Source organism: Sceloporus occidentalis, unplaced genomic scaffold, assembly GCF_023333645.1.
Source record: "Sceloporus occidentalis isolate IW3139 unplaced genomic scaffold, rSceOcc1.0.p SCAF_2, whole genome shotgun sequence".
In the NCBI taxonomy this organism is placed as follows: domain Eukaryota; kingdom Metazoa; phylum Chordata; class Lepidosauria; order Squamata; family Phrynosomatidae; genus Sceloporus; species Sceloporus occidentalis.
This window is the reverse complement of record NW_028316982.1, coordinates 13,348,721-13,360,839: the sequence shown is the minus strand read 5'-3', so window position 1 is coordinate 13,360,839 and position 12,119 is coordinate 13,348,721. Positions and strand designations below refer to the sequence as shown.

General features: G+C 39.0%; 1 protein-coding gene across 1 annotated transcript in view; it reads left to right on the top strand.

The window, feature by feature from the left end:
- The window catches only part of LOC149317985 (ubiquitin carboxyl-terminal hydrolase 13-like), a 98,570-nt gene that overhangs the window by 82,962 nt on the left and 3,489 nt on the right, over positions 1 to 12,119 (top strand). The window contains 7 exon segments of the mRNA XM_089513262.1: positions 3,656 to 3,744; positions 4,907 to 5,029; positions 5,880 to 5,906; positions 7,201 to 7,344; positions 7,968 to 8,134; positions 8,759 to 8,921; positions 11,933 to 12,017. Coding sequence (XP_089369388.1) covers positions 3,656 to 3,744; positions 4,907 to 5,029; positions 5,880 to 5,906; positions 7,201 to 7,344; positions 7,968 to 8,134; positions 8,759 to 8,921; positions 11,933 to 12,017 — 798 coding nt within the window.

The following is a 12,119-nucleotide window of genomic DNA, read 5'->3' as shown; positions in this document are numbered from 1 at the left end:
CTTATAGACTATATTGTGTTCTCAATGAGTTTCACCCATAGCTGCCAAAGTGGCTTAACACAAAGAATATAACATTTTAGAATGGAACAGTCATAAAACAGAGGAGGAACACCTGCTTTGCATACAGAAGGTTGTCCAGTCTCTAGCTAGTAGGGCTGTGTAATGACTGGGCTTCTAGTCATTGGAGAACTGCTCTCAGACAACAAAGAGGATCTGCTGGGGCTAAGGAACAGAATTTCTCTTAAAATCAGGAAAAATCCAATGTTAATAACAGAGTCAGATGGCCCAGTGGTCTGACTCGATACAAAGCAGCTTCCTATGTTTCTGTGTAAGCAATTATTGCAGTGGCTCTTTAATGGGTCATAATCAGTTTGAGAAGCTGGTGATAGCTAGGTACCCCCCCATAAATAGCATATAAAAACACATTTTTTCCATCATTTTATTTTATTGCATAGGAGACTGAGGTTTTCCTGCCATCATGGTAAATTTTAAGATAAGCATTCAGTCTCGATTATTCATTATAATTTTCTTTTGTTCCAGTCAAATCTCTGTAAAGGAAATTCAAGTTAACAGGAGGGAAATTAAAGCGAGGGATGGGGGAGTTTTTTGTACCTAGTCTGTGGACCCTCTGAAGCATATTTTAGAATCCCTACTTTGATACTTATATGTGTGATAGATTCTAGAACAGGGGTAAGCGACCTTTTTGAGCCGGGGGCCGGGTTGCTGTCCCTCAGACAACTGGGGGGCCAAAGCCAAAAAATAAATAATTAAATAATTTTTAAAAAATTTAAATAAATAAATAAACCGGGACAAATGTAGGACAACATTTTCAAATGGTGGACACTTTTTTTAAAAAAAAGTGGAGGACACGCAAAAATTTTTTGCTGATTTTTAAAAAAATGTTAATATAAATGCATGTTTCTGAGGCGTCTATAGACAATTGCCCCCCTTGCCCCTGCGCACGAGAGGCCAAAGGCCCCGGCGGCAATCGGCAGCAGGACCGGGCTGGGGCCGGTCCCAAGGCCTCGCCGGGCCGCATCCGGCCCGCGGGCCGCAGGTTGCCTACCCCTGTTCTAGAACAATCTGTTTTCTTAGCTTCCCATAACCTCTTGAACCTCACTCCCAGCCACATATTCGAACATAAAAACATACATGCTGACTCAAACTGATTTGGTCTCACCACTCATTTCTAACTTCAGTTAATTTATGAATGAGGTAAAAAGTGCTTGTATTACTCTGTAAGAAGAACATTAATTTTTTTTTCCTACTCTCTGCAGCCTGTTATTTTTTCAGTGACTGATCTGTAAGATGAGAACCAGTGTGCTGTAGTGGTTTGAATATTGAATTAAGACTTGGAGAGACTAGCAGGTGACCTTGGGCATACACTCTCTGAGCTTCAAAGGAAGGCAACAACAAAGCTCATCTGAACAAATCTTGACAAGAAAACCCTATGACAGGGTCGCCACAAGTCAGAGTCAGCTTGCGGGCACATAACAGCCACAACAAATCTATATGGTGGCCTGTCTTCTTAGGCCATGACTATTTTATGGTTAAATTTAGGAGTTCTCTTGAATTAATTTGCCTGGATCTTGTACTCTTTTGTTCTCCATATAGTAGTATAGCACATCTTCTGCTTTTGTTGTTTTGCTTGGCCTATGGGGGGGAACCTATATACCAGCCTGCTTAGGAGAGAGCTTCATATATTCGACAAAGTTGATTCTGTCATATAGATGTTTATATGACAAAATGTATTAATTAGTCCAGGGGTGGACAGTATATGTTCCTCCAGGTATTGTTGCACTACATCTTCCATCATCACTCACCATTAGCTCTGCTCAGTACCATGACTCACCTAATCTTGTCTGATTTTGCAAGCTAAGCAAGTTTGGATCTGGCTGGGACTTGAATAAGAGACCATCAAGGAATACCAGAAATGTCCATTAAGGCTAGGTAGAAATCCTGTCTGAAACTCTACAAGAATCCAACAACATCTGAAGGGCCCTAGGTAACTCACTTCAGGTTAGCCCTTAAGGCCAGAAGATGTAATTGCCATGTACAGATGCAGTAACTGAGCATTCCTCAGTTAACAAAGATTTTGACAATCTCCTTGTTTACAAAGCCTTTTTATGCATTAAAGAAGTAATACCCAGGAATACATTTACTTTGTTAACTGAGTTATACCTGGAAGTATTTCAGGGGTAGCCAGGTTGGCCATTCAGCAACATACAACAAAATCCATAAAAGAGCAATACTTTTATTGGCCAACCAAAACGCACAAAATACAGTGCGCCCACGTTTTACATGGGTATGGCATACGCAGCTTTCAGCATATGCCGAAAGCCGTGCCAGAAAAGCCCCTCGCGCTCCCTGGAAGAATAATGGGGTGCATACCCAAGGCACACACGCCGCTGCGTTGCAGAGTACCATGGGTGCAAGCCCCATTACTTCTAATGGGGCTTCAGCACGTGCAGATTTCCCCTTACACTGAGGGATCTGGAACGGATCCCCGCATAAGGGGAGGGCCCACTGTATATAATGCAGGCTTTTAAAGCTCCACTGCCTTCTTCATCAGGCAAAAGATGTATCATATAGGAGAAGATAATAATAATATTTATTTCTAGCCCGATCTTCTCCCAGGACTGGGACTCAGGGCTGCTTACAATATTTAAAAACAATACAGTTAAAAACATACAAAAATAGTACATTAAAATGGAATTAAATTGCTACAATAATTAAAACAGATTACAAGTACTTTAAGAAGATAAACATGGTTAAAATAAATTAAAACAATATAGCACCCCAGGCTATTCTTTAAAAGCTTCCTATTTTGAAAGCCTGCCTGAAAAGGAATGTTTTCTCCTGTTGGCCATCAAGGAAGGGGCCATTCTGGTCTCCCTGGGAAGGGAGTTCCAGTGTCTACGGGAAGACATGAAAAAGGCCCTCTCTCGTGTCCCCACCAACTGTGTTTGTGGTGGTGGTGGTGGAATGGAGAGAAAGGCCTCCCCTGAGGATTTCAGAGCCCAGTCCAGCTCATAGAGGGAGATATGATCTGTCAAATAGCCTGGACCTGAACCATATAGTGCATTATAGGTCATCACCAGTGATGATGGTACAGTCAAAGGCCTACATTTTGTATCAGATGTTGTTTCTGTTGTAGTTCTGTTCTTCTGGAGATGTCTCAATACAGTCAAAAGCTATTGTCCTTCTTGGTGATGTGGGTAATACAAGTCAGGTAATAAAATTTCAACTCTATTAGCAATAGAAAAATATCTTCCCTTGAGATCTAAGTTGTCCCTGTCAGATTCAAAGCTAACTGTGATTCTTTGAGCACCAGGTGCTGATGGCAGACAACAAGTTGGTGATTTCTATCTTGCTCTGCTACAGTAGCTAGTCTGCCAGTGTTGGGAACAAGACTTGGAAATGTTATGGTTTGGACTATAATTCTCAGAATTTCCAACTATGAACTCCTAGCCCTGGTGTTGGAGTATACTGGGAGTTGTAATCCAAAAATAATTTTTAAAGCTCTTGTTTGAAAGAGTGCTAGGCTAGATGGATCCTGGACAATTCTTTTTTTGTGACTAGGATTTTGTTCTTGTGCTTTGGTTCTGCCTTCTTTTGGCTCAGTTTCATTCATGTAAATTGCTTCTATTTCCAGAACCTCTCGCTTTGCTTCATTTCCTGAATACCTGGTGGTACAGATAAAGAAGTTTACTTTTGGACTTGACTGGATACCTAAAAAGCTTGGTATGTGTTTCGAATGATGTCCACATTGAATTGCCACAAGTTCTGATATGTTGAACACCAAGCATACTTCCAGACAGAGGGCTCCTAATAGTTACTCCATCTCTTTAGTGCATTTCCTGTGGTAAGAAAAAGACTGGAAAATGGTGGGAAAACACAGGAAGGCAGAAAAGACACAGTGCTATTAGATCCCTAGTAAAATTTTGTGAATAACACAAGTTAATTGTGCACCCAAAGCCTTCTTTTGAAGCTCCTTGGTGATGTGTTTGTGTGTGTGAATTCCTTAAGCAGTAAGAACTGGGCATTCTCTTCCTTTTTAATGAACAAACTCCCATACATAAATAACCTAGCAAGTCAGTTGTATTACAGAACTAGCTCATTTTGTTGTTGTTTCACTTGAAGAATTCTGTGAATTGTATTTTTTGTGAAGCCACACAGAATTGTTGAATCCTTTTGCAGAAAGAAAGTTCCCATAGTTTGTTGGTTAGGAGCTGTGATAGTTAACTGTTGAATTTAATGACATCTGATGGTCTATAAGTTGCTTACCCTTGAATTAAAAATCCACAACAGACCAAGAAGTAGCTTTTTTTCTACCATGTACAGCGTATCTCCAATTACCAGATTATGAGGCGAAGTAACAGATGCTGGTGACCTCCAACTCGCTTTGGTCATTTGTGTAAATTTGCAGCGCTATATAAATAAAGGTTAATAATAATAATAATAATAATAATAATAATAATTTGTTTTCTGAGGGCATCTGATTGATACTAGATGTTACTTTTTTTATTACAACCACCCAGAATCCCACAGCTGGATATGGTTTATAGTATAGGAATGCCTCAAGTTTACTTTAGGTAAATAATTATGTCTAATATAAATTATTATATCTAATACTATGGCTAATATTTTCATGGTCAACAGATATCAAGGGCACATTGTACATTGTAATCATTTTAATTTGTAAACCTCCTAATCAGGGAGAAAGATGGTGGTATAAATAAAGATGATGATGATTGCCGAAGGCAAGAGTTATGAAACCTAAACTTACCTTTGTTTAGCTGTAAAGCGTTTGAGTGTTGAGACTTGAGTGTAGGAACACACTTTAATGTGCCCGCTATATATTTGCTGTGTGTCTATAGGCTTATTTGCCCTGCTGTGCTTGCAGATGTTTCCATAGACATGCCAGATCTTCTGGACATCAGTCACCTCCGTGCTACAGGCCTTCAACCAGGAGAAGAGGAACTTCCTGATATCTCTCCCCCCATTATTATTCCTGATGACCCCAAAGGTACTGCCTGCTACCATGAGGATCTCTACCTCCCCACCATTCTTCACCATAACTGTTAGTTGATCTTCTTTTTGCCCTTTGTCACTCTTGCTTCCTACCTGTTCGCATGGAACTTCTTGGATGACAAGCTCCAACATATTCATGGTATATCCTTTGCACAGCAACAATTGTATATGAACATACAGGTGTATATACATAAGAGATATAGCTAGTCAAAGAATCAAGGCCCAATTCTCTGCCTGCAGGTGGTAGATCCATTTGTGAAGATTTTCAGGATTTGGCAAGTTCAGTGGGTGATGCAGGCAGGATCTATGAGTGTGTTCTGCAGAGGAAACCTCCAAATTAGGTGAAGAAAAAGCCAGGGAGAATGGGAGCCAGGATCAAGGAGGATTACTGAAATGGGCACTGTAGTAGCCATGATGTGCTACGAAGAAGGCTGAGAAGTGCAGTGACTCAGAGAAGACACTTTAGTATGACTTCTGGCTTCAAAAGCCACCCTAAATCCCAGTTTGGGAGAAATGTAGATTAGAAATTCAATTCAATAAATAAATACATAAATAAACCAGCCCGTGGAAAGCGGGGAGGCAGGGATGCCTTGTAAAGGGCAAAAAATAAAAATAAATAAATAAATAAATGAGCTAATCATAATACTGGCTAGGCATTTAAGCCAATTCTGAAGTCTTCTGTTTCTTGTCCTATGGAAGGTAGCACTTCTAAGATATGAACGAGGCCTTGACTCTGGAACTCTGACTTGGTGTTCACACCCAGTGCAGAACTGGCCAATTTTCTCTCTCACACCATCTCAGTGCTGACACTCTGCCTCCCTCATTTTGCTTTCTTACATTTCCAGGTGGCATGATGAACCATTTCATGGAGAGTATGTATTTTATTACATTATGCTGGTTTTATTTATGTTTTTTTAAAAAATGGTTGTTGCAATGAATATTTGCTGCGGCTCACATAGGCTCCATGTTTGCAGCAACGTGCATGGAAGCTCTTCCTGTTTGGTTTTTAACTATGCTACTGTATGTATTTGAATGTTTGAAGCAATCTTAGTATTATGGAGTAGTATGGAGACATCAGAAACTGCTCGTCTTTCTCTTTTCTGCCCCATAAAAAACTGGAAGTACTAGCTTTCTTTTGGCATATTTTTTGTTGTTGTTCCAACAGTAGGCAGAATATTAGATTAATTTATTAAATTGATTTAAAAGCACAACACAAATAGTCCCTGTCCTTGAGCTTACAGTCTGAAAGACAATACAAAAAGGAAAAGGAATGGGATAGAACATGGAACATACGGCTTGGCTCTCCCGTTGAAGTGTAGATTTATATTCGTAAGAAACTTTTGTATATCAAAAAAAGCTGAGCTCATTTTAGGGCTGTGCATAAAGTCACATTCTGTACTTATACATAATCACAGATTCCTGCATAATGTAAAATAAATAAATAATAATACCGTACTTCCAAGCCGATCTGAGCTTGTGCAGTTGAAAGATTGAGACTGTTGCCTTCAGTGCACCCTTTTTGCTAACCAGAAGTGATATCCATTGTGAAGTTACAATAGTTTATCTGAATGGCCCTTAAAACCTAGACCACTTTGAGTGCTAAAAAGCCTGGGCAGCCAACACCTCTATCCTTTCTGTATTGTCTTGCATGGCAAGTGGCAGAGGTCTTTGTTGATGTTTAGTAGCCGATAGCCATACTTACACTTTCATTTCAGTGGTACGGATATGATTTTTCTGTGTTAATAGTGCTGAGTGCTTTGCTATTTTTCAGAATAAACCTGAGTCTGTGTGAATGCAAGACCTTTGTAGGAATTTGCACAGATGTTTCTTTTTCTCTTAATGTTCAGTGCAAAACTGAATGTCAAACTGAGTACCTAGCCTACAGTTCCATGCAGTTGCCCTTGGAGGGGAGGAAGAACTGTCAAGGCATAATCTGTGCCCCTTCTGATTGGACTCCCTTCTAGTTTGAGTCACCAAAAGATGCTGCCTCCAGCTCTTACTTGTTTTACATTTCTATAAGCTGCCAAATTTATTCTAGAATCTGTGGGGGGTTTGTTGCAAATGCTCAGTTCTGTGTAAATTTATGCATTTAGTGCAACACGATGAACACAGCCCAGATAGATGACAGCTTTGAAGTTTTCATACTAGGACTGTCCTCTCTTTTAGCCCCAGACATTGATGAATCGTCAGTGATGCAGCTAGCAGAGATGGGATTTCCACTGGAAGCATGCCGAAAGGCTGTCTACTATACTGGCAACATGGGAGCTGAGGTAGCTTTCAACTGGATCATTGCACACATGGAAGAACCAGGTCTGTAATCTGAATGTGTGTACAGTGTACAGTGCATGTCTTGTTTTTTTATTTTCGGTTTTTCTTTATTCACAGGGGTCCTGTGCCCCTAATCCCAGCAAATGTGGAGGGCCCACTGTACATGTGGATGTCAACCCCTCCCCCCCATAGTATATGAATAAAGCTATTTTGTGTGTCCCCCCCCCTTTTTTTTTTTTTTTACTGTAGAAGGTTTCTTTTCACTATAGGTAAGTAGGCAAATACTGGTCAATGGACATCACATAGAGAGTTCATGTTTGCAATACCACTCTGATAGTCTTGGAGACAGGGAGGGCTGGGCAGGCAGGGAGAGCTAACCAGTCCAAGCAGGCTTTGTATACAACAAGTTTTCCTGCTAAGTATCTGCATGTCATAAGCATTTGAATTAAAACTACCATATTGAAATCAAATCTGATGTTTTTAAAATTTTTATTTGGTGTGCGTTGGAAGAGGGGTAGTCTTATATGGCGAGTATATCCCAAACTCTATATTTTAACTGGAAAAGTTTGGGTCGTCTTATACACCCAGTTGTCTTATAGGCCGGAAAATATGGTAACCAGCCATTCTATTTACATAGACATGAATATTGGTAATTCACATTTCAGATTTTGCAGAACCATTAGTCATCCCTGGCTATGCCGGAGCTGCTTTTCCTGGGGCAGGTGGATCAGGATTTGCTGGTTTGGATAACCAGCCTCCAGAAGAGATGGTTGCCATCATTGCCTCTATGGGCTTCCAGCGGAATGTAGCTCTCCGAGCACTGCGGGCAACAGTAAGCCATCCAACAAATTATTTTGGATCTATGTATAGCAGAGATGCAGAGATTTTCCACCTGCATCCATCATCAAATATGACTTTCTGAGGCAGTAAATGAATGTCATTATCCAAAGCAACACAAGTGCACTGATTGTGGTTAGCGGCAGCCATGGTGGCAACAGTAAATTTGTCAGAGAAAGGTCTTAAATTACTTTTGGTCTGGGGAACTGAATTGTTAACCTGTAACCTATCATGAGAAAATTTTGATTGTTTGCAGAGTATTCTTCTGCAGGGATTTGTTAAAGTAAGGAAACTTATTTAGCAAAGTTTTATAATAAAAAGAATGCAGATCTAGCACAGAGAAATTTCAAGTCCTTTTTCGTTATCCTTTCTTTGATGCACTTATTAACAGTTTGTGCTTAAAATCATTGAAGGGCTGCTCCAGTTCTGTCTTAAATGTTAATGAGAACAGGACAACAGAAAGGACTCAGGGAAGACAGAAAGAGAAATTAAAATATTTGTTATCATGTTGTTGTGTACTTTGTTAATTTAAAAAGTAAAAAGTGAAGAAACTGCAATAGTGGTAGAGATGCTGATGTCCATTGGTTATCTTGTTTTTCTGTGCTATTTTGGCTGCCAGAATAACAACTTGGAACATGCATTAGACTGGATCTTCAGTCACCCAGAGCAAGAGGAGGAGAATGAAACCACTTCTGAGGCCATGGACGTAGAGAACCATGTGAATGCTAACATCCTTGTAGAATCTGACCCAGAAGGGCCCAAGATCAAGGATGGGTCTGGACGTAAGTCTGGCTTGGATATTCTGCATCAGTTGTTACGTGTATCTTATTCATTTATTTCCAGATGCTTTTGCTTTTTATGAATTGCTCTCTGCTGACATGGAAAGTGATATACAGCCATTTATAAAATTAACAGCTGTCAAAATTGTGAAAACATTAACAACAATGATCAACACAAAATTAAATCTGCAAACGAGAAAAGTAACGACTAGAAATAAACAGCCCCAGCCTTGCAGGTTGAAATCCTCCCAGATAGCATGAAAAGCTTGATAATACAGCTATGTTTTCACCAAACTCATAAAAGCAGAGGTGTAAGTAGTTCTTGAAACTTGACAGGGGAGAGGAGAAAAGGCTTCTAGAAGAATTAATAAAGCCTGAATCACTTGTTATACTGTCATAAATCAGTGTTGATTCAAGATGCTCTTTTAAGATTAGTTATGTTAGATAAGTCAGATTGGTAAACTCAGATCTCACAATGCAATGGCTGTTCTTCTATTGAAAATCTAGAATTTACTGAAGTATTCAGTGGTGTAATTATTTGAATCACTTGTTTTTATATTTTTAAATAGAGAATTTTAAAAGGAGAGAGGCAACTCTTGCTTCCTACTGTTATTTTAAAAACAACAAAATAATCTGTAGCATTAAAACTGTTTAAAATTCACTGAAAGACAACATTTAAAAAATCAACACAGCATAGTGAATCATTAAAAGCTCTTCACAGTCAGTTCCTAAAAGCCTGATGGAATAGAAATGTTTTACTTGCCAGCAGAAAGGAGGGAGCCATTCTCACCTCCCTAGAGAGTGATTAAAACGAAAGAACAGCTAAAAACAATGGCTGTATAATTTTTTAAAAAACCAAACAATCCTATTGAAAATAGTATTAGTTTAAAGCATTTTAAAACCATTTGAAAATAATACAATTAACAGGCAGCAATTCTCCATTAAGTCCCCATTAAAAGACCCTTTTGCAGTAACCAGATTGAGGGAAGTAATTGTGCCACTCTGTTCTGCTTTGGTCAGACCTCACCTGAATACTGTGTCCAGTTCTGGGCACCACAATTTAAGACGGATATTGACAAGCTAGAGCATCTCCAGAGAAATAACCAACATGGTGAAAGGTCTGGAAACCATGTCTTATGAAGAGTGGCTTAGGGAGTGGGTTTGTTTAGCCTGAATAAGAGAATGTTGAGAGGTGACATGATAGAAATGTTTATATATTTGAAAGGATGCAATTTTTTAAATTTTTAATTTTTTTAAAAAATTCTTTATTAACAAAGACAAAGTGACATGCATAGACAAATCAAACCCACAAAACAAAACAACAAATACAAAACAGCTAATACAAAAAAAATTTGATTTCCTCTGTCCCTCACTCTGCTTTCTAAATTAATAGGTAGTTTCTCCTGTCCAATTTCCATGTATATTTCATTTTTAACGTCTAATTATAATAACTAGAACTATCAACCTTTCTTTCATAATTACAAATTATAATAAAAATAATGTTTTTTGGTGGGTTTTCCAGGCAGCATCCTGCACAACTGTTATCTCTTCTTTTCTGATTATTAAAGTCTATAAAAGGATGTCCTATTGAGGAGGGAGCAAGCTTGTTTTCTGTTGCTCCAGAGATTAGGATACAGAGCAATGGATTCTTACTCCAGGAAAAGTGATTCCACCTAAACATCCTGACAGTAAGAGCTGTTTGACAGTGGAATATGCTGCCTTCGAGAATGTTGGAATCTCCTTCTTTGGAGGTTATCAAATACAGGCTGGATGGCCATCTGTTTCAAGTGTTTAGATTGCATATTCCTGCAAGGCAGGGACTTGGCTGGATGGCCCTTCTGGTCTCTTCCAACTCTATGATTCTATAATTCTGTGATTCTTAATTGCCAAAAAGCCAATGTAATTAAAAGGATTTGTTCATCAAATGAATGAAAGCTGAGTGGGGATCATGTTACTGGTATGCACCTTGGCTAGGATTCATTGAACTATGCAACGAATTTGATCTGGCACAAGTAGGCTTTGAATATAGGTTTCCTTGAAGAATAGCTCTCTCCTGTCTGTTTCTCATGTTGGTCTAAATGCAATTGCTTGTCCCATCTGTACAGTACAGTACAGGGCTGTGCATGCTATTTGTCTGACTTCATCTAAAGCTTCTCTCAATATGGATATCTAGTGAGGTCAGGCATTTAATCAGTTTTGCATGACTCTCTTGTCCTGGTTTCCAAATTTGCCCATAACATTCACTGTTTCATTTTTTTACCCTGGGGTCATCCTGATCTTTGCAGGAAAAATCTCAAACTAACCACAGGGTGGGGCTGTTTGGCAGCTGCTAAAGATTGCTGGATAGTAATAAATATAGCAGGTTGATCTTGGGCAACCTGCAGTAGCCAGTAATAATTCTTGATTCTGCATTTTACAAGGTGAAATAGCTGCTGGGAGTCTTGTGCATGACAGAAAATCAGGATATAAATTGGATGGACTGGGTGGGTATCATACAGCCAGGATGCTATTGGAATGCTACTCCCAGAAACCTTAGTCAATATAGACAGTGGTGAACAGTGCTTTGAATTGTAGTCCAACAACTTTTGAAATGCCATATAAGCCCCTCCTCTGGAATAAATAAATAAGGGTTTTAAGGGAGCATATGCAAGATCAGCTTGTGGAAACAAGATGCCCTAATACAGAGAAATCTAGTGGTTACATTATGACTACTCTTTGAGGTAAGTAACATCAGAACACATATGACAGATGATCACATATGACAATCACATATGCATATATCTTATAGCATTTTTGTAGGTTGCCAAGTTCCAGGAACCAATTCTCAGTTTCCCACCTCCTATTTCCCCACAGAATCTGCTCTTTTGGGCAGGCATCTAAATGTAATAACTGTATTATAAGAAGATACAAATTTTTCACAAAAGACATAAAACAAAATGGCTTTCTGAATTTGACTTGGTAAGAACAGTTCTTACATAATCTTTTTTCTTTTTTTTTTATGTTTCCTTGTATAGGATATGAAATGTTTGGGTTCATCAGTCACATGGGAACATCTACTATGAGCGGCCATTATGTTTGTCATCTCAAAAAGGAGGGAAGGTAAGTCACTGTCCTTATTACTTGTTTAATTAACTTTATATTCTGTCCTTCATTGACCAAAGTTCTTGAGCTTGACATTTCAGTGAAACATTCATTTACTTG